The sequence below is a fragment of the Equus quagga genome, chromosome 2 (genome assembly GCF_021613505.1).
Source record: "Equus quagga isolate Etosha38 chromosome 2, UCLA_HA_Equagga_1.0, whole genome shotgun sequence".
Lineage (NCBI taxonomy): Eukaryota > Metazoa > Chordata > Mammalia > Perissodactyla > Equidae > Equus > Equus quagga.
Window position 1 is genome coordinate 156,150,912 of NC_060268.1, and position 23,571 is coordinate 156,174,482.

At 36.1% G+C, this 23,571-nt stretch overlaps 1 protein-coding gene across 2 annotated transcripts in view; it reads left to right on the top strand.

The window, feature by feature from the left end:
- SLF2 (SMC5-SMC6 complex localization factor 2) overlaps positions 1-23,240 on the top strand; it is a 42,243-nt gene extending 19,003 nt beyond the window's left edge. For both annotated transcript variants that reach the window (XM_046653582.1, XM_046653583.1), the window contains exons 10-20: positions 2,382-2,457; positions 3,262-3,403; positions 8,082-8,184; positions 8,800-8,976; positions 10,170-10,267; positions 10,826-10,913; positions 12,548-12,679; positions 13,124-13,201; positions 15,348-15,434; positions 17,723-17,791; positions 19,948-23,240. In XM_046653582.1, coding sequence (XP_046509538.1) covers positions 2,382-2,457; positions 3,262-3,403; positions 8,082-8,184; positions 8,800-8,976; positions 10,170-10,267; positions 10,826-10,913; positions 12,548-12,679; positions 13,124-13,201; positions 15,348-15,434; positions 17,723-17,791; positions 19,948-19,983 — 1,086 coding nt within the window. In that variant the 3' untranslated portion in view covers positions 19,984-23,240. The remainder of the gene's footprint in view (positions 1-2,381; positions 2,458-3,261; positions 3,404-8,081; positions 8,185-8,799; positions 8,977-10,169; positions 10,268-10,825; positions 10,914-12,547; positions 12,680-13,123; positions 13,202-15,347; positions 15,435-17,722; positions 17,792-19,947) is intronic.
- Positions 23,241-23,571: the final 331 nt, after the last annotated feature.

The window sequence follows — 23,571 nt, forward strand, 5'->3', positions numbered from 1 at the left end:
AGGATTGTCACTGAGCTAACCTCTGTGCCCATCTTCCTCTATTTTTGTATGTGGGACACTGCCACAGCATAGCTTAATGAGCTGTGTGTAGGTCCGCACCCAGGATCCAAGCCCGCGAACCCTGGGCCGCTGAAGCAGAGCACATGAACGTAACCACTACACCACCAGGCTGGCCCCGACACATATTTCTCTTTATTCAAAATTTCATTTGCTGTCACAGCAGGGCTTCATTATTCTCTAATTATATAATATATCTTTTTTTAAACTTACAAGTACAACATTGCATTTATCTGTGTTCATTTTCATCTTGTTTATGTGGGCCCATCATTATAGCCTTTAAAAGCCTAATGATGGCATATAAGCATATCTTTGTGTAACCAGTTTTTTATACTCTTCATATTTATTCTTTGAAAACCAGACTATTAATCATTCATTGAGCCCTTTTTCTGTGTAAGACACTTTGTCTTGTTACTCCTTTTCAATTCCAAGTCCATTTTTCATGATGGAGAGACTTACCAACTCATAACTGTTTTTTAGAAAGTATGTCGGAATTCATTTTAATTCTATAGTCCTAATATTTTGTAAATTTAATTATTAAAATGTTTGCATCTTTGTGATTTTATCATGTGTCTAATGTAGTAAACCAGAAAGACAGTTTACTACTTTTTTTTAATGCTCTTTTTAAAGGGAATTCATATGTGATTGATAAAAGTTCAAGTAAAATGAAAGGGAGATTAAAAAGAAAACATTGAACTCCTCCCAATCTCCAGGGGCTATGAATTTTTGGTCAGTGTTTTCTAGATTGTTCTCTGTATGTACATAGATTGCTGTAAACAATATAAACAGAATATCTGCTATCTTGTAACTTATTTCAGATAACAAATTATTGAGTATTTTCATCTCAGTATCCATACATTATCATCCTTTTTAATGGCTTTATAGTATTCCTTTATAGTGCTGTACCATTTATTTAACCCAGTCTCAGTTGATAGACATTAGATTGTTATATACACTTCTTTACATACTTACTTATCTCAAAGTACTGTGTTGCCCTTATGATTCATCACCCCTCACAAAAAGATCATCATCAAAAACGTGTCCTGTGTCCAATGTCTTTGAATGGCGCTGCCCCCTAGTGGCAGAGCATAACAACACAAACATCATAGCCAAGACATTTTTTCACGTAGGTTGATTTTGAAATGACACAAGCCATATGCCTGGTTGAAATTAGAGTTTGGGTTATTCCCCCTTACATTTTAGATTTAAATTTATTATCATAATCCATGGCTCAAAAGACAAAGAGAAAGTGGCAGAAATATAGTATGTTTTCCTCTACAAAACCATTTAAAATTACTTTCAATATGTAAGTATATAATTTGTTTTTGTTTTTGTTTTTGCTGAGGAACACTCACCCTGAGCTAACATCTTTTGCCAATCTTCCTCTATTTTGTATGTGAGCCACTGTCACAGCATGACCACCGATAGACGAGTGGTGCAGGTCTGCACCCAGGAACCAAACACAGGCCGCTGAAGCAGAGCGTGCCAAACTTAACCAGTAGGCTACCGGGCCTGGCCCTAAGTATATAATTTTTTTTTAATGTTTTTTTTTAAGTTGAGATTTTGTTCCAAAAAATTAAAATTAATTACATGCTTCTGCATGTAAATTCCTATGTGTAAAAAAGCTGACTCAATCAAAGCATAAGGACAATAACTTTGCATAAACATTACCAAATTACTTTAAAAATTTTACCAAATTACACTCAGACTGGGCATACTATGTCTTTCCTAGTACTCTTGTAGACACTGAAGATTATCAATATTCTTGATCTTTACCAATCTTGAAGTCAACTAATGATATCTTATCATTTTCCTTTGCATTTTTTGATTACTAATGATATTGAACATCTTTTAAAAAGTATATTGGTATATTAATTTGCATATTTGTATCTTTTCAAATATTTTTACTAGTTTATGGTTTGATTTCTGTCTGTGATGTGATTCAACCTAGCAGCCTTTTCCTTTATGGGTTTTGGGTTTCATGGCGTCATGTGAACAAGAAAGGCATTTTTTGATAATTCAAATGTTATATTTGTCTAATTGTAAATGAAAGTTGTAAAAACAAGCAGCATGTTAGAATGGTAAAGACCCTGACTTTGCAATCAGACTTGGATTTAAATTCCAGCTCCTCATGTATTATGTTGGGTAGAGTATTTTCATCTCTCTGAGCCTCTTTGCTCATATGTGTAATGTATGACCACTTCATAAGGTTATTGTAAGTGTTAAATGAAATGCACATAAAACACCTTTATATGTGCCTGGCAAGTAGTAAATGCTCATATGTTTTCTTTATTCTGTCTTTATCGTTTATCTACTTTTGACAGATGATGTCGGTTCATACAAACTGTATTGTGTCCGTGCAGATTTTAAGTACACTGATGGAAATAACAATTAGAAATGGTGAGTGTATAAATTTACTTTGATTAACAGTGTGAATTACTGGTTGGTGTGTACATGGTCTCTTATATTGTTAAACATCAGGATACTGGGAAATAAAGAATAAAAAGTAATTTTTGTAAAGTCTTTAATGAAATGAAACTCCAATCAGAAATGAATATCTGCATTTTTTTAGCTGCATTGAGAAAAAGGGTATAAGATCTTGCAGATGGCAGCCCTAACCTAATATTTACCAAGTCATAGCTTACTGTGCTGAGTAAGTGGAAATAGTTATAAGTTTATTTATTTATTTAGCCAATTAACTTTAATTAGCTTGTTGGTGAGCAACAGTGTTGTACTAATTATGCACTGAGGAGATTGAAAGTATCCACTGCAAAAATGTGGAAGTTGCTTTCTTACCTTTGAGATCCCTTATAATGAAACAAGTCTTGTGATTTACCTCTTTCACTTGTTTTGAGGATTGGGACTATAGAGGCAGTGAAGACAGTAAAATCTTCCTGTGTTAGCAGTAGTTGGTATTTTACCATTATTATTTCTAGTCTTTTCAAAATGTGTTACTTCCTCCTGAGTTAAACCCTTTTATCCATCATTCTCAGGTATTTTGTTCATAAGTGTCATTTTCTTCACATTTATTTGAAAGACGTATAATTTCTGTATGATCATTCTAAATAACTGTATTCTTACCATATCATTACCAGTTCTTTCTATAAAATCATAATAGTCCATGTTTCACATGCAGATTATCACCTTGCAACTGTGGGTTTGTGAACCTAGGATTTGGAATAAAATATTTTCTTCGTTAACTAGATACCTTCAGTGATTCACCAGTTTGGCCCTGGATCCCATCATTATCTGACATAGCAGCTGTGTTTTTCAACATGGGAATTGATTTTAGATCTTTGTTTCCTCTGGAGAATCTTCAGCCAGACTTTAATGAAGACAATCTTGTGTAAGTTTTATTTTCATAATTAACTCTAAAACATTCTTTTAAACAATTTATATGTAATAACAGTTAATATTCCTTTGATAAATTCAGTATCCATTCTTGATTTTTTAAATCTCTCAAAATTGAAATGGTTCTTGAATTAGATACATTCTTTTTTTTTTAAAGGTTGGCACCTGAGCTAACAACTGTTGCCAATCTTCTTTTTTTTTTTGCTGCTCTTTTCTCCCCAAGTCCCCCCATTATATAGTTGTATATTTTAGTTGTGGGTCCTTCTAGTTGTGGCCTGTGGGACGCCGCCTCAGCATGGCTTGATGAGCAGTGCCACATCTGCGCCCAGGATCTGAACCAGCAAAACCCTGGGCTGCCGAAGTGGAGTGCGAGGACTTAACCACTTGGCCACAGGGACGGCCCCTGGATACATTCTTAACATCTGTCTTAATCTAAAAGCCATCATCATGTTTAACAGGGCAAAAATAGAAACATTTAAACATTTTTAAACTTTTTTTTAGAAATGAGACTTCCCATTGTTATTTAACATTGTTTTGGAGGTACTGGCCAAAGCAATTGGACAAGAGAAAAGAGATATAAAAATTGGAAATGAGATGGTGAAAGATTTATTATTTGCAGAAGTGATTTAATATATACATAGAAGTCTGAGTCAACTGAAAAGCTATGATGAACAAGGAGGAGAATTTGGTATGGACACCAGGATACAAAGTTAATAAAGAGAAATTAGTAACCTTCACATATATGAACTGTAGCTAGTCAAAAGATACACTAGAAGAAAAGACTTCATTTACAGTGGTAAGAAAAATATATGAGGGGGCTGGCCCCGTGGCCGAGTGGTTAAGTTCGCGCGCTCTGCTGCAGGCAGCCCAGTGTTTCATTGGTTCAAATCCTGGGCGCGGACATGGCACTGCTCATCAAGCCATGCTGAGGCAGTGTCCCACATGCCACAACTAGAAGGACCCACAACGAAGAACATACAACTATGTACCGGGGGGCTTTGGGGAGAAAAAGGAAAAAAATAAAATCTTTAAAAAAGAAAAATATATGAAATACCTAGGAATAAAGTTAAATAGAAACGTGTGTGTGTGCACATGCGTAAACATTACTAGGGGACAAAAAGAAGACCTTAGTAAGTGGAAGAGCATACCATGCTGTCAGATAGGAAAATTCAACGTCATAAATACTAGCGCTCCCTAAGGTAAACTGTAGACTTAATCAGATCCTAATAAGAAATGCCAGTTGGATTCTTTGTGGGGAGGAGAGGAGTTGAGACTATACAAGTGACTCTAAAGTCATATGGAAAAAATAGTATCCAGGAAAGTTTTGAGAAAGAAGAGTTATGAGGCAGGACTGGCCTCAGCAGATAACAGTGTAGGACAAGTGCAAGGGTACAAAGCTCCATCAGTGGAACGAAATAAGTCCAAAATAGAATCAAATTCACATAGGTACTCAGTAAACGCTAAAAGTGGCATTTCAAAATATAAGGAAAGAGTGAATTATTCAGTATCTGGTATTATATCCAGTATTTGGAAAACTGGGTCCCCATCTGAAAAAAAATTTTGCATCCATACCTCAAACTGATAGATTCATCAAAGATTTAAATGTTTATGGTGAAAACATAAAATTAATAGAAGAAACTAGCAGATTTCTTTTATAATCCTAGAAGAGAGGAAGATGGTTTTATGTATGAACTAACACTCAAAAGCCATAAAAGGAAAGATTAACTTATTTGACCACATATAAAAAAAAATTCCATGACAGTAATCACCATAAACAAAGTCAAAAGAAAAACCTCAGAATGGGGGAGGGGGATATATCTATGAATATATGTATGTATGTCTGTGTATATGTACATATAAACTCTGATCACAGGCTTAATTTCAAATTAATAAGAAAAAGATTGATAGCCTATTAGAAAAATGAACAAAGGAAATGAATAGACTGATCACAGAAAAAGAAATAAAAACAGTTCTTAAACATTGTGAGAATATATTCATCTTCACTTCTGAGAAAAATGCAAATTCTTATTACTTGATATATCTAAAACCAAACTCTTCTTCTCTCCAGTTTTCTTTATACCCCACACTGGATCTCTTGTTGCTCAGTTGTAATCTGTATCTGAAAATATGATGGAAATTGTCAGATAAAGGCTATATTCCATCACTTTACATAGGAAAAATAATGCTTTCCTAGCCCATCCAAAAACCCTAGACATAACTAAAATACTCAAACACCTATATTTAAAAAAATAAAATATGAACTGTTTTATTATTTAACATTTAATGAACTCAGTGTGTGGTAATTTTGCATGTTGTATGCAACAGATTTGAATTTTTTTTTTCTTCACTATAGTGAGCAGATACCATAATAATGAAATAAAGATATATAATGATTGCAATAAGACATAGTAAACACAAATAACATTTAGCAAAATAGGGTTTTCTTTTTAGTTGCTTACCAATTGAAGAGTTGCCTCAGTCAGGTGTGGTGACCGGAGCAGGGAGGAGGTAGCTGTCGTCACTTTTGCTGTGTAGTGGTAGGCAGAGTTGAGCATAGGCATGCAGGGGCGAGCTGGTGAAGGAGTGAATGAAATGTAATGAAATGCCTGTTCCAACAACATGGGCACAAGACTGAATCCTGTTGAGATAGGACCACAACTCACTCTTCTCTCACTAGGGCTCACGTGCAACTTACCTGTTTTTGCTGGTTTGTATATGCATCTTCATAATAGCAAGTCTCTATACAAATAGCAGATTTGGACTAAAAAATATTTGAAGGTTGTTAGAGTAAATATTCAGATAGAAAGAGTAAGATGTTAAAGGATACTAGTATGGTTCTTTTCTTAAACATTATTCTGCTAGATATACAGACTTAAAATTTGAGTCCCAGCCTCTTTCTATTCTATATTGCATCAGTTCTCACATCTCACCTCTTCCTCTACCTATGTCACAGCGGTTCCTTCCTTTTTATTCTCAGTGTCAGTCTAATTCAGATCCCCTTTGCATGCCTGGCCTGGCAATAATCTCTTTTCCCCCAGGAGCTTCCACCTCTAAAATCTTTATTCTTTTCACTGTTGGAAGATTCCTTTCATGAAATAGCCTTGAACTTCATTCTCCCTATTCTCAAACCTTTACACTTCATTTTTAAGACTCTACAGTTTGTCTCTGACCTATTTTCTATTTTCTTCTGACCAAATTGATCTGCTTATTGTTCCTCCACATTAGCCGTTGTTGCATTGGCCCTTCCTCATGCTGCTCCCTCACCTCCATCCTCTGACTGCTCACCAAAATATTACCTGTCTCACTTTTTGAAGCACTGTTTATTAGAGCAATCCATCTTAGGGGATGGGTTAAATAAACCATGGTGCTTTAATAATAATCATCACAACTACAAACACATATTGCTTACTATGTGCCAGGCAGAGTTCTAAGGGCTTAACATATAGTACTTCATTTAATATCACTACAACTATTAGCTAGTGTTTTCGTTCCCATTTTACAGGTGAGTCAGGCACAGAAAGGTTAAGTAACTTGCCTTAGGTTGTTACAGCTAGAGGAGGACATAGGACTACCAAGCAGATATTTTTAAAAATAAGAAAGTGCTTCACATATAGTTATGGAAATATCTCCAAGATATGTTAAGTGAAAAAAGAAAGGTTCACAACAGTATATAGTATGCTCCCATTTGTATTGCAAGTGGAGGGGGCGTATATTCATATTCATTTGTATGTACATAAAATGCCTGTGGAGGAAGGACTAAAACTAGTCATGCTTGTCAGTGAGGAGGGGAAATGGGTGCTGGGAGGACAGTTCTTCACAGCATACTGGGTGTTGATACCTTTTGACTTTTTTTTAACCATATGAAGGTATTATTTATTCAAAAAATTAAACAAGAAAGTATTGTCTATTTTTTGAAGGCCAAGTTCATGTGTCTCCTCTTCCACGAATCTTCACTGATTACCTCAACCAAAATGGGGATGCTTAGAATTGTTTCTTCAGGGCTGGCCCTGTGGCTGAGTGGTTGAGTTCGCGCACTCCGCTGCAGGTGGCCCAGTGTTTCGTTGGTTCGAATCCTGGGCACGGACATGGCACTGCTCATCGGACCACGTTGGGGCGGCATCCCGCATGCCACAACTGGAAGGACCCACAACGAAGAATATAATACAACTATGTACCGGGGGGGCTTTGGGGAGAAAAAGGGGAAAAAAAACAAATAAAATATTAAAAAAAAAAAAAAAGAATTGTTTCTTTATATTGCCTTGGCAGTTTCTTTAGGCCAGTCATGAGGCCTTTAAATATTATGAGTTCTTTGTAGTGAGAGCCACCTTCTCTACATAGCTCTCTGACACCAAGAGCCACGAGTATAGTGCCTTATAAAAAGTAGCGTTCAAGGGAAAACTAATCCGTAGAGAGGGAAATCAGATTGGTATTTACCTGGAGTGGGAGATAGTGGATTGACTTGGATCTGGCATGAAGGGACTTTTGGGGGTAATGGGAATATTCTATTTCTTGATTCAGATGCTGGTCACACTAGTATATATACATTTATCAAAACTTAAAATGGGTATATTTTATTGTATGTAAATTATACCTCAATAAAACTTACTTTTCAGTATTTCTTAAAGTAATTATTTTGTGCCTAATTTCCTATTGCTTTATTCACTTTTTAATAGTTCTGAAACACAGATGACATTGGGGGAAAAAGGAAGTGAAGATTCATCTTTTAAGCCAATTTTTTCAACTCTTCCTGAAACCAACATTTTAAATGTAGTTAAGGTAGGAAAAAACTTTTGTATGTCTTTAGCACAGAGATGGAACTCTTTAGTTTTGTGCTTAATGTTTTAAAACAAAATCACTAGTGTTTTACCAGGTGATTTCCAGTCTCTGAAATTTTTTAGCAATAATCTTTGTGTTAGAGGTTGTTTTTATTTTTGTTTTAATATTAGGAGTGAAAGGGAACTTTAGATTGGAGTTATGTAATTAAAATAGTTCTAGGAATACTTTTACCAAAAACCTTTTTGAAACTAATATTTTTTGAAACCAATAATTTTTTAGAGGATGTATGACGAAAAACTTATTACTTACAATGTAACTTAGTGATCAAGAATTAGTAACAGTGTTAAAACATTTTTAGTGGCTGAATCAAATCAATGATATTGAACTGTTAAGAAGAAAATCTTGAAAATCAAAAATGGAGAAGAAAATATTTATCCAGTCACCTAACTCAACTGTTAGCATGACTGTTTCTTGCCTTCTTTTTCCTAGACGGCTAATGTTTTATTTTCTTTATAGTTCTCTTTTGCATTTTTTGTCAAAAAGTTTTCTGTAACTTAAGCTCTTCAAGTAAAATGTATCTCCTTAAGTTGTTTTGTCTCTGCATTTGTTCCACAGTTTCTAGGCTTGTGTACATCTATACATCCAGAAGGTTACCAGGATCGTGAGGTAATGTTGCTGATTTTAATGTTGTTTAAAATGAGTTTGGAGAAACAGCTGAAACAGATTCCTCTAGTGGACTTTCAAAGCCTCCTGATAAACTTGATGAAAAACATCAGAGATTGGAACACAAAGGTAATGTGACTTAAAACTTTAGTATTGGGTTTTTTTTGTATAGCATCACAATTTGACTTTCATAGTGTATGCAGAATTAATAGTTTCTAAGCTCAGTTAAGATCTTTGGCAGATGAAAAATAAACTGAGGAAGAGACTGTCTTTGTTGGAACTGTATTATTTAAATTTGTGATAACTGAATCTTTTCTAAAACCGCAGCTATTCTTTCAATAAAAAAAGTGTGTTTATTGGGGATTTACTGTGGGCCAAGTATATTATAATGTAGGTACTAGAGATACAGCTGTGAAAAAAATAAAACCCTTGTCCTCATAGCAGTTTTATCCTAGTCAGTGGGTTAGATAATAAACAAAGTGTAGGTTATAGTAGGTCAAGTTCTAATACGTGCTACAGATTAAAATAAAGCAGGACATGGGTATAGAGAGTAGCAAGGCAGGGGTGCTCTGCTATTGCAGATGAGGCAGTCAGGGAAGTCCTTTCAGAAGTGACCTTTGAGCAGAGACCTAAATGAAGTAGTGGAATGAGTCACGTATACAACAAGAATTTGAGTTGAACTTATGCAGCCATATATAATTTTTGTTAAGTTTTTAAATATATTTTTCAGCCTTTTGTGGTGGGAAATTTCAAACATGTGCAGAAGTAGAGAGAAGAATGTAATGAACCCCTAAGTACCTATCACCCAGCTTCAACAATTATCACAACATAATCAATCTTGTCTTGTCTGTTACCCTCATCCCATACTTCCTTCCCCTACTCAGGGATTAGTTTGAAGCAATTCTGTTAGACTTTAAATACTAGAATAGTTGAGGATCCCTAAAATGCAAGAAATCCCAGGTCAGGAATATGTTGATCTTCTGCAACTCTCATTGTACACCTTTCGGAACTGGTATTTGTATTTAGATTACTTTTTTCTTCCAAGAAGTACTGTTTAAATACAGATACAGATGTGATGTAGCACAAAACATGAATGCCAGATGAAATTCTGATAAATGTATCTGGTTAGTCTGTTGTAGAGTTTAAGACTGAATCTCTGTACTGTGTACATTTTAGCAGGTTCTAAACTCCACGCTGTTTCTAAAAATGAGTGTTCTTATTGTAATAACACTTCCATTAGGGCAAGAAGAGATGTGGATAATCTATTAGATGTTTGACTCCATTGTCTTATTTGAAAAATCTTGTTCATTCTTTGTTTTCAGGTGCCTGAACTCTGTCTGGCCATAAGTGAACTCTCCAGTCATCCCCACAATCTTCTGTGGTTGGTACAGCTGGTGCCTAACTGGACGTCACGTGGAAGGTACTGAAAAGTGAGAATTAGATATTAAGAAAATTTTATAATGTTTACATGAATGGAAAGCTGTTGGGACGTTTATTTCCTTTCATCCCTCCTTGACTGTTAGACCAGAGTCTTTTATTTCATATTCAGCTGTGGGAAAAGGCATTGGCATTCTGATTCTGACACTTAACTTAGATCATTTTGTAATATTCTTGATTTTTAATTTTAGCTTATCTGATAATGTACATGGTACATACCATGAAAGTGAATGAAATAGCATTTTCTTTGCTTTAGTAAAAATAAATTCCAGCAGTAAGATAGATTTTCTATCAGTAAATCAGCAAGGTCAAAGATAAAGGCTCTTTAATGATTTGCCTGAGCTTCAGGCAACTCTAACTTTATGTAGAAATATTTTACATGAAAATTATACTGTCCTGTTAAAGCTCATATCTTCTTGGATACCCTTCTCTTGAAAGATTAGCTGTTTCCAATTAGAAGAACTCCTTTTGGCTCCTTCATTTGCTTCTCAAGCAATATTGATTAAAATACATTCTAAATACTTTTAAATTCTAATTCCAGGCAACTGAGACAGTGCCTCAGCCTAGTGATTATTTCAAAGCTTTTGGATGAGAAACATGAAGATATCCCCAATGCCAGTAACCTGCAGGTATAAATAACATTTTTGTTCTCTTTTAGTAAATGGAGAGTTGGTGAGGTGTAGGGAAAAGTGATGAATCCTGAGTCAGAATCCTGGGGTTAGATCTCAACTCTCGGGCATAATACTATTCATGTATTCTTTTTTTTTTTTTCCTTTTTCTCCCCAAAGCCCCTCCAGTACATAGTTGTATATTCTTCGTTGTGGGTCCTTCTAGTTGTGGCATGTGGGACGCTGCCTCAGCGTGGTTTGATGAGTGGTGCCATGTCCGCGCCCAGGATCCGAACCAACGAAACACTGGGCCGCCTGCAGCGGAGCGCGCGAACTTAACCACTCGGCCACGGGGCCAGCCCCTATTCATGTATTCTGTAGAATGGTACTTAACTAATGAGATCCAGTTTCTTCATCTGTGAAATGGAGGTGGTATCGCACTCTCTACCACATAGGATGGTTGTAGACAATTAGATGAATTAATGTATTAAAACTTCTGGGAAAATCATAATATGACATTTTTTATTAAATTAGTTCACTTCATCAAGGTTAGCAATTTTATCAGAAGAGCTTAAAAGTGGTTGCCCTCCATTGCTTGTTCAGTCATGAATTTATCATGTATATATGAGTGTGTAAACATGTCCTATGGAAGCTTCACTCCAAGAAGTCCTGAAAGCTTTTTACCAACATTAATGACATTAATGGGGCTACTCACAGTTGGATTTGAAAACTTAACGTAGAATCTAATCTAGATGTGGTGTTCTTGTTTAAATTGCAATTCAGTACATGATACTCTATTAGGTCCTAGAGATAAAGAAATGAATTAGAGGCTCTGCCCTTGAAAACATAATCTAGTGGTTGAAACAAAATAAACCAGCCCTTGTGGTCCAGTGTAGTCCACAGTGATAGAAGTATATGCACGGCGTGCTGTGGGACAGAGAGATGGAAAGGGACGGCTGGTTTCTGCATTAGTAAAGTTGAGGTAGATTTGATTCCAGATATATGGGGACCACTCCTGAGCCACCAGAGTAATTAGCAAATAGCTCTTAATCCTTTCAGTGTATTTACTGCCATCAAAAAAGAATTCTTTTCAAAATTCAATAACTTCTGCTCACAGGGAGATTCAACTTTCAAATAATTTCACAGAGAAAGCACTCCCTTTGACCTCTATTGTTATGCCATTTGGTCTCCCCCTTAAGCTTTTGTCCTCAATTACAAGTACTAAATATTTCATTTAAAATCCCTTTTAAGCAATTGAGACTTTTTTTTTTTTAAAGATTTTATTTTTCCTTTTTCTCCCAAAGCTCCCTGGTACATAGTTGTATATTCTAGTTGTGGGTCCTTCTAGTTGTGGTACGCAGGACGCCGCCTCAGCACGGCCTGATGAGCGGTGCCATGTCCGCCCCCAGGATCCGGACCAGCGAACCCCTAGGCCGCTGAAGCAGAGCGCGCGAACCCAACCACTCAGCCACGGGCCTGCCCCAATTGAGGCCTTTTAAGTAAAGGAGAAATGGATATCACTGGACTATAAAGAAAACTAAAGGGGCAAAATTAAAGAAGGCAAAATGAACAGAGGACACACTGAAGAAAGGTAGCCTAAGAAAGAACAACTGTATTCCTTAGCAATATTCAGTATCTCCTCTTTCTTTTGATAGGTATCAGTCCTACATCGCTATCTTGTGCAAATGAAGCCTTCTGATTTGTTGAAGAAAATGGTCTTGAAGAAAAGGACTGAACAACCAAATGGCACTATTGACGAGAGTCTTCATTTGGAACTTGAAAAGCAGGTATCCAGGGCTAGGTCATCTCAAAAGAGTACATATGAGCATAACTTCCTAACACTGATAGCATAGGCATTTCTGGAATTAGAGACTAGATACATTCTAGCAAGCACAACTATAAAGTGAATGATATTTTTTATTTTTGCTGTCATGAAATTATTCAGGAAAACTTGAAAGTTGAGAATTGAGGTAAAATGATGGTTTTTGGTAATTAACACTGGGAGTATATTTTCTGGCCCTTTACTAGTGCAGTCCTGAGGTAGTAAATGGAATGCACTTGAGTTAGAAATCAGAAAGCCTGGGTTAAATGCTTGGCTTTTCCCCATTTACCAGCTTAGTTGACTTTAGCAAATCCTTAATCCTTCCTGGGCAGCTTTCCTAATGTGTAAACTGGATTGTCATCTATGCCAGCTAATTCATGGATGTTTATTTTATTCATTTTCCTTACAGGCATATTACCTGACCTACATTCTTCTTCATTTAGTTGGTGAAGTTAGTTGTTCTCATTCTTTTTCTTCTGGACAACGGGTGGGTAGTTTTTAGTGATTTTTTTTGTTTTTAAGAAGTGTCACTATTGATGGAATGCATGAACATTCTTTATATAGGAGAAAACTTAGTAAAAGTTAACTTTGGATTTGCTATAGAAATCCCATTGTACACTGGATAGAGGGAAGTAATAGTAACCTTGCAACCATATCATTGACAAGAATTATTTGTCTGTAAATGTTCATTCTGGAACGAACTTAGTAGAATAGAACTTATTGGAATAGAACTTAGCCATCACAACTTGGCAACAGTGTAATACATTAGTAAGATATCAAGGTCACTAAATACCAAATGGGCCAGCTCTTAGCTGGTATCTTCTCTTCTCCCAGTCTACTTTTTTTTTTGTTTAGAAATATTTGCCTTCAAAATTAAACTGATGATAAGTCAGGCTACTTCAGATAGACATTTCTTTTTTGTTGTTGTTTTTCTGCTTTTTTTCTCCCAATCCCCCCAGTACATAGTTGTGTATTTTTAGCTGTGGCTCCTTCTAGTTGTGGCATGTGGGACGCCGCCTCAGCGTGGCCTGACGAGCGGTGCCATGTCCGCGCCCAGAATCCAAACTAGCAAAATCCTAGGCTGCTGAAGCAGAGTGCACAAACTTAACCACTCAGCCACTGGGCCAACCCTTTTTTTTTTTTCCTGCTATATCTGATGTCTCCAGATAGACATTTCTGAATTATCTCCCATATTAAGATTTTCATTTTGAATTATTCTATTCTTCCCATAGTACCATGATCCATACTCCTGGGGAAAGTTCTTGTTTAATTCCTCATGTTTCACACCTTAGGTAATCCAACCCCTGTCTTAAAATTTAGTATCTTAGGCATAATGAAAAGGACACAAGACTGGTCCGTGTGTTTTTATAAACACTGTAGTACATACAACCTATGTTTGCTTTTCTGATTGAAACCTAATGTAGTCAATTATCTGTAATGTTCTTATATGGTCTTCACATTTTTTTTCTGATTAAGAACGATCATTATTGTTTAAAAATTCAATTATTATAAAACCATATAAGGTAGAAAGTGAAAGATTCCTAGAATCCATTGCCCTCCTGTAAACTTCTCCATAATGTATGCATATTATATGACTCCAACAAAAATGGGGTCATACCATTCATACTATTTGCCACTTGTCTTTGTATTTTCACTTTAATATGTTAGCATTTCTGTCTAATAACTATAGTATTTGAAAAGCTTGATTGATGAACATTATCCTTTTTGTGATTCCACACAGTGCTAACGTGAACATGCTTATTCATATATCTCTACCAACCTATGCAAGCATTTCTATAGGGTAAATCCCTAGAAGTAGAATTGCGAAGTCAAAGGTTATAAATTTTTCAAATTTTACTTATTTTAAGATAGCTGTCGGAGGCTGGCACAGTGGCGCAGCGGTTAAGTTCACACGTTCTGCTTCAGCAGCCCAGGGTTCACTGGTTCGGATCTCGGGTGCGGACCTACGCACTGCTTATCAAGCCATGCTGTGGCAGGCATCCCACAAATAAAATAGAGGAAGATGGGCATGGATGTTAGCTCAGGGCTAATCTTCCTCAAAAAAAAAAAAAAAAAAAAAGATAGCTGTTATCACATTTCCCTCCCAAAAAGCATCCATTTATATTCTCACCTTAATATAGTCAATCATACTATATGTATGAGAGTGACTGTTTTGGACTATACACTTCTAAAACTTAAGACACTTAATTTTTCAAGGAAGTATTATTAAAGTTTATATTCTTCATAGAGGAAAAAGTAGGTTAGCTGTTATTTGAATATTCTACTAGAGAATGTGTTAAAGGAAGGACTCTATTTAAATTTCTGGGCATTATGTCACAGTCTGAGCTCTAGGGTTAGTTTTCATTAATGTGCCTTAATACATAGCAAAATAACGTGTATTTTTCTGTCTATTTTTTACGTTAATCAGCAGTAAACCGTAATAGTCTCTTGGTTGCGGCAGTTACTGCTTTCACTGACAGGCCTGCTGCTGTGCTGGGTGGTCAGCGTCAGAAATTGCTAAGTGGAGAGTGAGAGATTTTTAAATGGTTCTTAGTTGTTTTAACTACTTAATCTCCTCTGTTAATTTGTAATGCTTCAGAGTTGTTTTCATCTCTTGTGTTTGTTCTGCACAGAAACACTTTGTGCACCTCTGTGGGGCTTTGGAAAAGCATGTTAAGTGTGATATTAGGGAAGACGCAAGACTATTTTATAGAACTAAGGTAAGTGTGGGTTTTTCTTACATATTGTTAGCATTTTTGTTTAACTTTGGTTACATAATATTTGAGGAAGAGAAGCATATAAGCCTCTCTTTAAAAAAAAGAACATATGAGATTAGAAATATGACTTTCTCCTTAATAACAGAAATCATCTGAGTGTTTTTTGTTTTTGCTAAGGAAGACTCACCCTGAGCTAACATCTGTTGCAATCTTCCTATTTTTGCTTGAGGAAAAGATTCAGCCTGAGCTAACATCTGTGCCAGTCATCCTCTGTTTTATATATGGGTTGCCACCATAGCACGGCCAATGAGTGATGGAGGTCTGCACTCGAGATCCAAACCTGTGAACCCCAGGCTGCCAAAGCAGAACATGTGAACTTAGCCACTAGGCCAAGGGGTCAGCCCCAGAAATCAGCTTTTACTAAGTTCTTCTAGCCAGAGTGAAAGTGAAAGGAAAAAAATCTCAAAGCAAATACATTTTTCATTTTAGTATACTCTCTATTCTAAAACTCCTGACACCTAAGGAGAAAAGTGCTTCCAATACTAATGAAACTTACTAGTTTTTTCCCATTGTACAAATTAAGACCTTTGTGCTTAAGTTAGCTTCAAGGGTTAAAGCATTGTTTAAATAAATATATAAGTTTTAAAACAGTGGTTATAAAATTTCATGATGGTTGAAAACTATTGTTCATAGAGAAGAATTAATTTAGCTGTTATCCTTTGAATATTCCATTAGAGAATGTTTTAAAGGAAGGACTTTTCAAATCTCTGAGTCCTACATCACCCAGTCTGAGCTCTAGGATGGAAATAATTCTGCAGCAAACTTGCTTTTTTCTTAAAGGTTTAGTATATGCAAAGACAGTAGAAAAGCTGAATATGTGAGTATGGAGTTAGGAAAGGAATTTTAATATTGATAAAATGATTTGAAAATTGTTCCTGAAACATAAAATTAAACACCTCTTCTTTAAAAACTTTTTTGTCTAAGGATTTTTTTTTATTCCAAATCATCTTTTAGCTTTTGTAATGTAAAGCTGATTCTTTTTTGCCACTTGTCTTTGGATAGTCATTGAATGTGAAGGTTCAGCTTTGTAACTTTATATCTTAACGTTAGTTAGCTGTAAAGGGTTGTCATTTCAACAATGTCCGTTTGGATTTAGTATCTGTATTTATTTTAGTAGATTTAAGTTAAGTACAGAAATGAGCGACTAATGAAGTTGTATCAGATTGCAGAGTTTCAAATATATTTAGGGGATAGCTCTTTGCCTTAGAGTGGAAATCATGGTTTCAGAAGCACATTCTTTTGAACGTTGATTAGAATTACTGGCCCGTAGAACTTGGTGGTAGTGGCTACTGCTGACAGACATGCTAAAAGGGGACCACCCAAGGTTTTTGTTTCTTAAAGCCAAGAGCCGGCAGAGATTGGTGCGCGGGCTCTTCTTACTTGGAGTGGAGAGTGACGGAGAGGTCTGTGGAAATTGCTCCAGGGGATGGTCCTGCTGAAATAGATGAGTTGCATGCCTCTCCACAAGCCTCTAGTAGAAAAGGTGGTGATTGTTTTGGAGAAACTGAATCTGCTGAACTCTAAATGAAGAAAAAAAGCAGACCTTGCAATTTACTTTCTAAACTTAAGGCAGCTATAAAATTCCTGACTGACTTAAAACATTTTTCTCAAGCAGTTATGTTCAAGAGCTAATTGAGAACCTCTAGAGTGGTAGAAAAGTTTGAGTTTCGCACAAAGACTTGCTAAACCTCCAAATATAGGAACATACCAGATATGGATTCATAGTACTGTGCAAAATCCTAAGAAGGCATAACAGTGAATTTTGGATCTTCTGATAATGTGGAAAGGAATGAACAACAACCATTTTTTGTGGCCTTGAGTCTTTCAAATAGAAGCTGGGAAGGCAGGGAACAACCAAAGCCTTGAGCCCTGTAACAAAGCCCACCCGTCAGCTTCTCTATCTGGGTGTTCAAAAGCCAGCAAGTTGAAAATGTAAGTGTCTTGAAGGCAAGGAATATGTTTTTCTGGATGATCTTCAGTAACTAATGGGAAAATGGAGTCCTAAGCATTCAGTATTTTAGATTATGGTGATGAAGAAAAGTCTTATTAGTCACTGTGATTTGAAAGCCTCTCCAGAAGATGAGTTTATTTTATCTTTCTTGACAAAAATCAAATTGAGTTGTTGGGTGTGGGCCTGTCACAGCTATCAGATCTTTTGTATCGAGCGTTAAATTGATTTTAGGTGAGGATGTTTTGATCTAATCCCTTTTCCCCTTTTTGATATTTTTAAGGTGAAAGACTTGGTTGCCAGGATACATGGAAAATGGCAGGAAATAATCCAGAACTGTCGGCCTACTCAGGTGTCATTTTATTAAACAATTTTGTTTATTCTTAATAATTTTGTTGAATGATATTTCTCCATACTTTTGAATAAAGTATGACAGAGCATTTGCTTCTAAGTATCTTAAGATAAACTGAAAATTCCCCTGTAATAGTTTATGTATGTTTTTTAGGTTTTTTTGCTTTATATTCAGTTTATTTCCAGAGGTGGTTGAGCCCATTTTAAAACGTTACATTGCATCAAATGGAGGTTATTTCGTGAGGAGCATTTTTCTTAACAGCTTCATTAAAGACATAAAATTCATATGCCATGTCATCCATTTAAAGTATACAGTGGTTTTTAGTCTATGCACAGAGTTGTACAACCATTACCACAATCTAACTTGAGAACATTTTTGTCACTCTAAAAAGAAATCACATACCCGTTAGCAGTCACTCCTCATTCCCCAACACCTGTGCTCCCATCCCCACTCCCCCCAAGCCTTAGGCAACCGCTAATCTACTTTCTGTCTGTATAGATTCGCCTGTTCTTTACATTTCATATAGAAGAAGTCATATACTATGTGGTCTTTGATGAGTGGCTGAGTGCCTTCTTCCATATAACATAAAATTAAGTGAATCCGTGTTGTAGCATGTATTTCCTTTCTATTGCCAAATCAATATTGTATGGATATATCACATTTTATTATCCACTTAGTAGATGGACTTTTGAGTTGTTTCCACTTCCTGGCTATTATGAATAATGCTTTCATGAACATTTGGATACAGGTTTTTGTGTGAACGTATGTTTCAAATGAAAACATCTTGAGCATATACCTGGGGGTGGAATTGCTAGGTCATATGGTAACTCTGTGTTAAATGTTTTGAGGAACTGCCGGACTGTTTTCCAAAGTGGCTGCACCATTTTATATTCCTGCCAGAATGTGTGAGCTTTCTAATTTCTTCACATTCTTGCCAACCTGGTTATTACCTGTCTTTTTGACTGTGGCCATAGTAGGGGGTTGGAAGTAGAATCTCATTGTGGTTTTAATTTGCATTTCCCTAGTGACTAATGATGTTGAGCATCTTTTTATGTGCTTATTGACCATTCATATAGCTTCTTTGGAAAAATATCTATTCAAATCCTTTGCCCATTTTGTAATTGGGTTTTTTATCTTTTTATTATTGAATTCTAAGAATTCTCCATATGTTCTAAATACAAGTCCCTTATTGGGTGTATAATTTGCTAGTATTTTCTCCCATTCTCTGTGTTGTCTTTTCACTGTCTTCATGGTATCATTTGTGCAACAAAAGTTTTTAATTGTGATGACGTCCAGTTTTATCTAATGTTTTTCTCTTGTCTCTTGCGCTTTCGGTGTCATGTCTAAGGAGACTTTGCTTAAGAGGGGCATTGTTAAACACCTGTTATTAAGTTTGCCACCCTGCTTGTTACACACTAACTGATGTAGGATTGTCTAAAATGATGCTTCTCAAATTTTAATGTGCATAGGCATCAACTGGGAACCTGCTGAAATGCAGATTTTGACTCAATAGGTCTGGGGTGGGACCTGAGATATTCTTCATTTCTAACAGGTTCTCAGATTAATACCAGTGCTGCTGGTCCAGAGCCAATATTTTGAGTAGATAGGGCCTAGAAGTTGTTTATGTTTTATATCAAAGTAATAAGAACGCTGAAGATTAGTTAGGAAAAGCACTCCCAATATTTATGGCGTTTTGACTCTTTTGCTGTTGATGTCGTTTGTAAGATATATATGCTTTTTTAGAGAAATCTTTGAGAAATCTTAAGCTAGTGTTTTGTTGTTTTTTATTTTAGTTTCTAACTTCAATAAACGATTTTTTAGCTAGCCAACTTTGCTGATGTGTCATTAAAACAGAAAAGAATGTAATACCAAAACTTTATATTAATCAGCTTAACATTTTACCTAATCTTCTTAAATATGACCCTCCACATGTTAGTGAGGAAAACATCTTGTACTTGTTTTATACTTTTTTTTAATTGTTAGACTACAAAGTGTAAAACTTGAATCTGATTACCATAAATTTTCAGAGAAATGTTCAATATGAAGATTATTACTTTCATTATCAAAGCCCATTGTCTGATGATTAGTAGTTTTATAAGGATTAATGCATAATCTGATTTTCTTTTATCCTGTTTTTTCACCCTTCCCCTTTCTAGGGGCAGCTTCATGACTTCTGGGTACCAGATTCTTAACAAGATTTACAGCAGCAAAAATATGAACCAAGAGAAATTCAATGAAAGCTTTCCTGGAGGAGTAGAATGGATTACTACAGAATCTAGTGGAATGCTAAGAAAATGTGCAGCAAATGTGCCACTTGAATATCTAGTATGAAACTGGTAATGAAGAAATTGCCATTTCTGAAGCAGATATGAAACACAATCTGCTTAATTAAGGCAACTGGCCTTTTAAAAGAGCAGAATCCTGTAACGAGAGGGGAGGGGTAGAAGCAGCTAGTAGTTGCATGTGTAACCTGCCCCTATTAACTCCTTTTGTTAAATTGTAAGCCAGTTATCTTGTTTTTTTCTTTTTTTTGTATTTGTGGCACTTGGATTATCACACGAAATATGTAAGAAAGAGTTTGGACCAACTTGAGGAGTTGGACGTGCAAACCAAGAACAAGTTCCAGCTGGATTTAGTTTTCCCTCTTGGTTATGTTAGGACTCAAAGGGAAAGCTTAGAACTGAGTTCAGTAACAAAAAGGATAAATCTCTTCTGTAACTCTTATAAACCACAGGGAGGTTTCAACCCATGCATTTTCCTTCACTGTTCAAGATTATAAATCTGTTACTGTTTTCAAAATACATGTAAACAAACAGTTGAAAAACAGAAGTTTGGTATATTGTCAGATCCCCTTACGAGGATGAGGTTAAGCTATAAAATAGTGGCTCTGATTTTATGCCAAAACATTCATATGCAGTTTGTTTTGGATTTCTTTTAAGCGCATTTTTTTTAAATGCTGGTTAAATCTTAGAATCTTGGCTAAATGTTAGCATTCTGGCCCTTGTAGCCATATTACAGAAGTCTATATTGTAAAAGCTTAACAATCTGGACAAGTTTCCAAAAACCTTACTTCCCTTCATATATAGCCTTGGCAGAGACCTGGATGGCGTTTATTCTTTGGGACACTGTGTGCACGTGTGTATATGCACACACGTGTGTGCTTGTATTTTAAAGTTGCACTTGAAAACCACAGCTGCTCTAAATTCTTAAACACTGGAAAGCCATCCTTTGGTTAAATGGTGGAGGGTTAGTAGAAGTGCGCATGCTGGTCTTAGCCCAAGGGCCCTTTGAAGCCTTTGGTAGTTAGAGACGCTTACTAGCTAACTGAAAAATTCTTTTGTTGGCTGAGTGTCCCTTTTAGGAGGGTTTCTTGAAAGAGAATGTCAGCTTCTTTCTTCTTTCTTTCAGTACTGACTTGGATGAACTGCTCTCCTGAGCACTCTCATGTCTCCGGTTGTGGGGGAAAGATGATGGAGGGAAAGGGCATTGGACTTCATGTGTATGGTTTGAGAGGGGAGGAAATAAATTTTGAAAAATAGCTTTCTACCTCTAAATTGAGGCTTAGGAGTAAAAAGCATTTAATCTTAAATTTATCATTTAAAATAGTATCAGTAACTTTTGAGCCCATGTCAAGCATTGAGCAGTTAGAGATTTCATACTAAGACTAAGTTAATCTAGTTCCCAAGAACCCCAGCTGAATGAGGCTCCAAGAGTCAGACCAACAGAAGTTTTATTTTGTGTTAAGTTTACTGGTAAGAATACTATTATCTTGATACTACCTCTCAAGGGTATTGTTAGAAAATGCCACTTATGGTTAATGAGATAGATACAAAGAGTTATATTTGACAGAAGCTTGAAACTCTGGCATCTATCTGCCCAACAATGGGAGCTTTCACTCTCTGTAATTTAATACTTTGTAGATACATTATTTGTGTGTAATTTTATAAGTGTTCATATTTTTCTCATTTTGCATTGTGTAAAGTGTACAAATCTCAAAGTATAAAATACTGCTTATATTGCTTGTAATTACAGTGTGTAAATATTTTCTAATCGTGTACATTGACAGGGGGACAAGTGGGTTATTCAGGTTTTTTTTTTTAAGTAACCCTTTTGTATTGCAGTTTCAACAGAACTACCCATCAAATATAAAACCACTTTGATAAATTTTTATTTAACAATTCCAGTAAGAAAAGTTCTATTTTTAATTGTCTTTCTTCCATTAGAGAAAAATACTTCATCTGTCCCTTTAAAGTAAATAGCCAAACATCAGTTTGGGCCCTTATATTTATGACTCTGGTAGATGTCTTCGTCTCCAGGTCATATTCCAGTCAGTATTTGCATTTGGGTTCTCATAAAAATTTTGTGGTTCTCTTTTAGCAGAAGTAGCCCATGGTTTTTCTCCCAAAGCAAGTATTATCCTTCCCCCTCTTGAGTCTCCATGCTTTGTCTCCCTCCTGCTGCTGTTGCCCAGTGAATGGGATGGTAGCAGGGGAGAAAATGTTCATTGCACAGAGAATGTCAGGCCACCTTTGGGACTTGGCAAACAAAGCTTGCACTGAGTGGTGGTGTGTTTGGCAATATTACTGTGCCAAAATCACCGTGTCTAATTTTCTGGATATATATGTCAAACTTATTACCCTTATTGCAAGCTGAAAATTAAGGTACTTGTAAGTGTTTATGCTTTTGTGTGTAACTGTTTGCCTTTTCTAAACTGCTTTTCTTGTTATCCAAAAATATAATTCTGTTAGTTATATCATGTTAAGCAAAGAGGCTCTCCATACACAAAACGCATCTCTGTAGCAGTAAAGTAACAGCATTTATACATTTTCTGTCTGTCTCCTGATGGCAGTGGTGCCTTTGTCACCTTTTGGAAGGTTGGCATTTTGTTTTTATTTTGAAGTACAAGTAATAGCTTGCTTTTGACTTCACAAAAATCTCCCCAGATGTAAAAGATAGAAAATGGCGTGTTGTCATCCAGGCTCAGTTGGAGCACTTGCATTTTTATTTCTGTCAAAACAAGTATAGTTGGTGGGGACTGGCCAGTATTAATGTGTGGAGTCTTTAAACCAAGAGTAATTTTTAAATTAAAAAAAAATAAAAATGTAAGAGGTGACCCATTAACACTGAGTTGGAGAGTTAGGGGAGGACTGTCCTGGTTTGTCTCTGAGGAGGCACGGTTAGGGTGCAGGTGGCTGCGCATGTAGGCCACAATCTGTGGTGGTGGTTTCTTGCTCATTTGCAGTGTGGGTGCACTTTGTCATCTGTGCATTCGTTTCCCTGGGCAGTCCTGTCAGCCAGTTCATCCACCAGCTCTTAGGCAGTTGACAAGTAAACGCAGATTGCCTTTTCCTTTCTTTCTTTTTTTTTTTTAAGGATTTTATACTACATCTTGTTTAAAGTCCTATGAATGTATGTGTGTGTTATTAAAATGGCTTTTTCTCAGTTTGAACATGTGTTTGGTAATATTCGTTTCGGAGTGGGGATGGTTAAGTATCTGGAATGTCCTGTTTCTTCCCCTGCCCCATCTCCTAATTTTTAAAACTGATTTTTTCCTTTCTTCCTCTTGCTTTGGATTCTCCAATCAGTTTTTTAGCCTGATGTCACCTGTTTCTGGAATACAGAAAGGCATAGCTATACACAGTTCACTTTTCATATAACCTGATTAATAATTTGCCGTATACTTTGCTGTCAGGAGTTCAGTAATCTCATTCTTACATTGCCTCATTCACTCTGTTCATTCGACAACTATTGAGTAACTGCCACATGCTTGGCACTCTTGA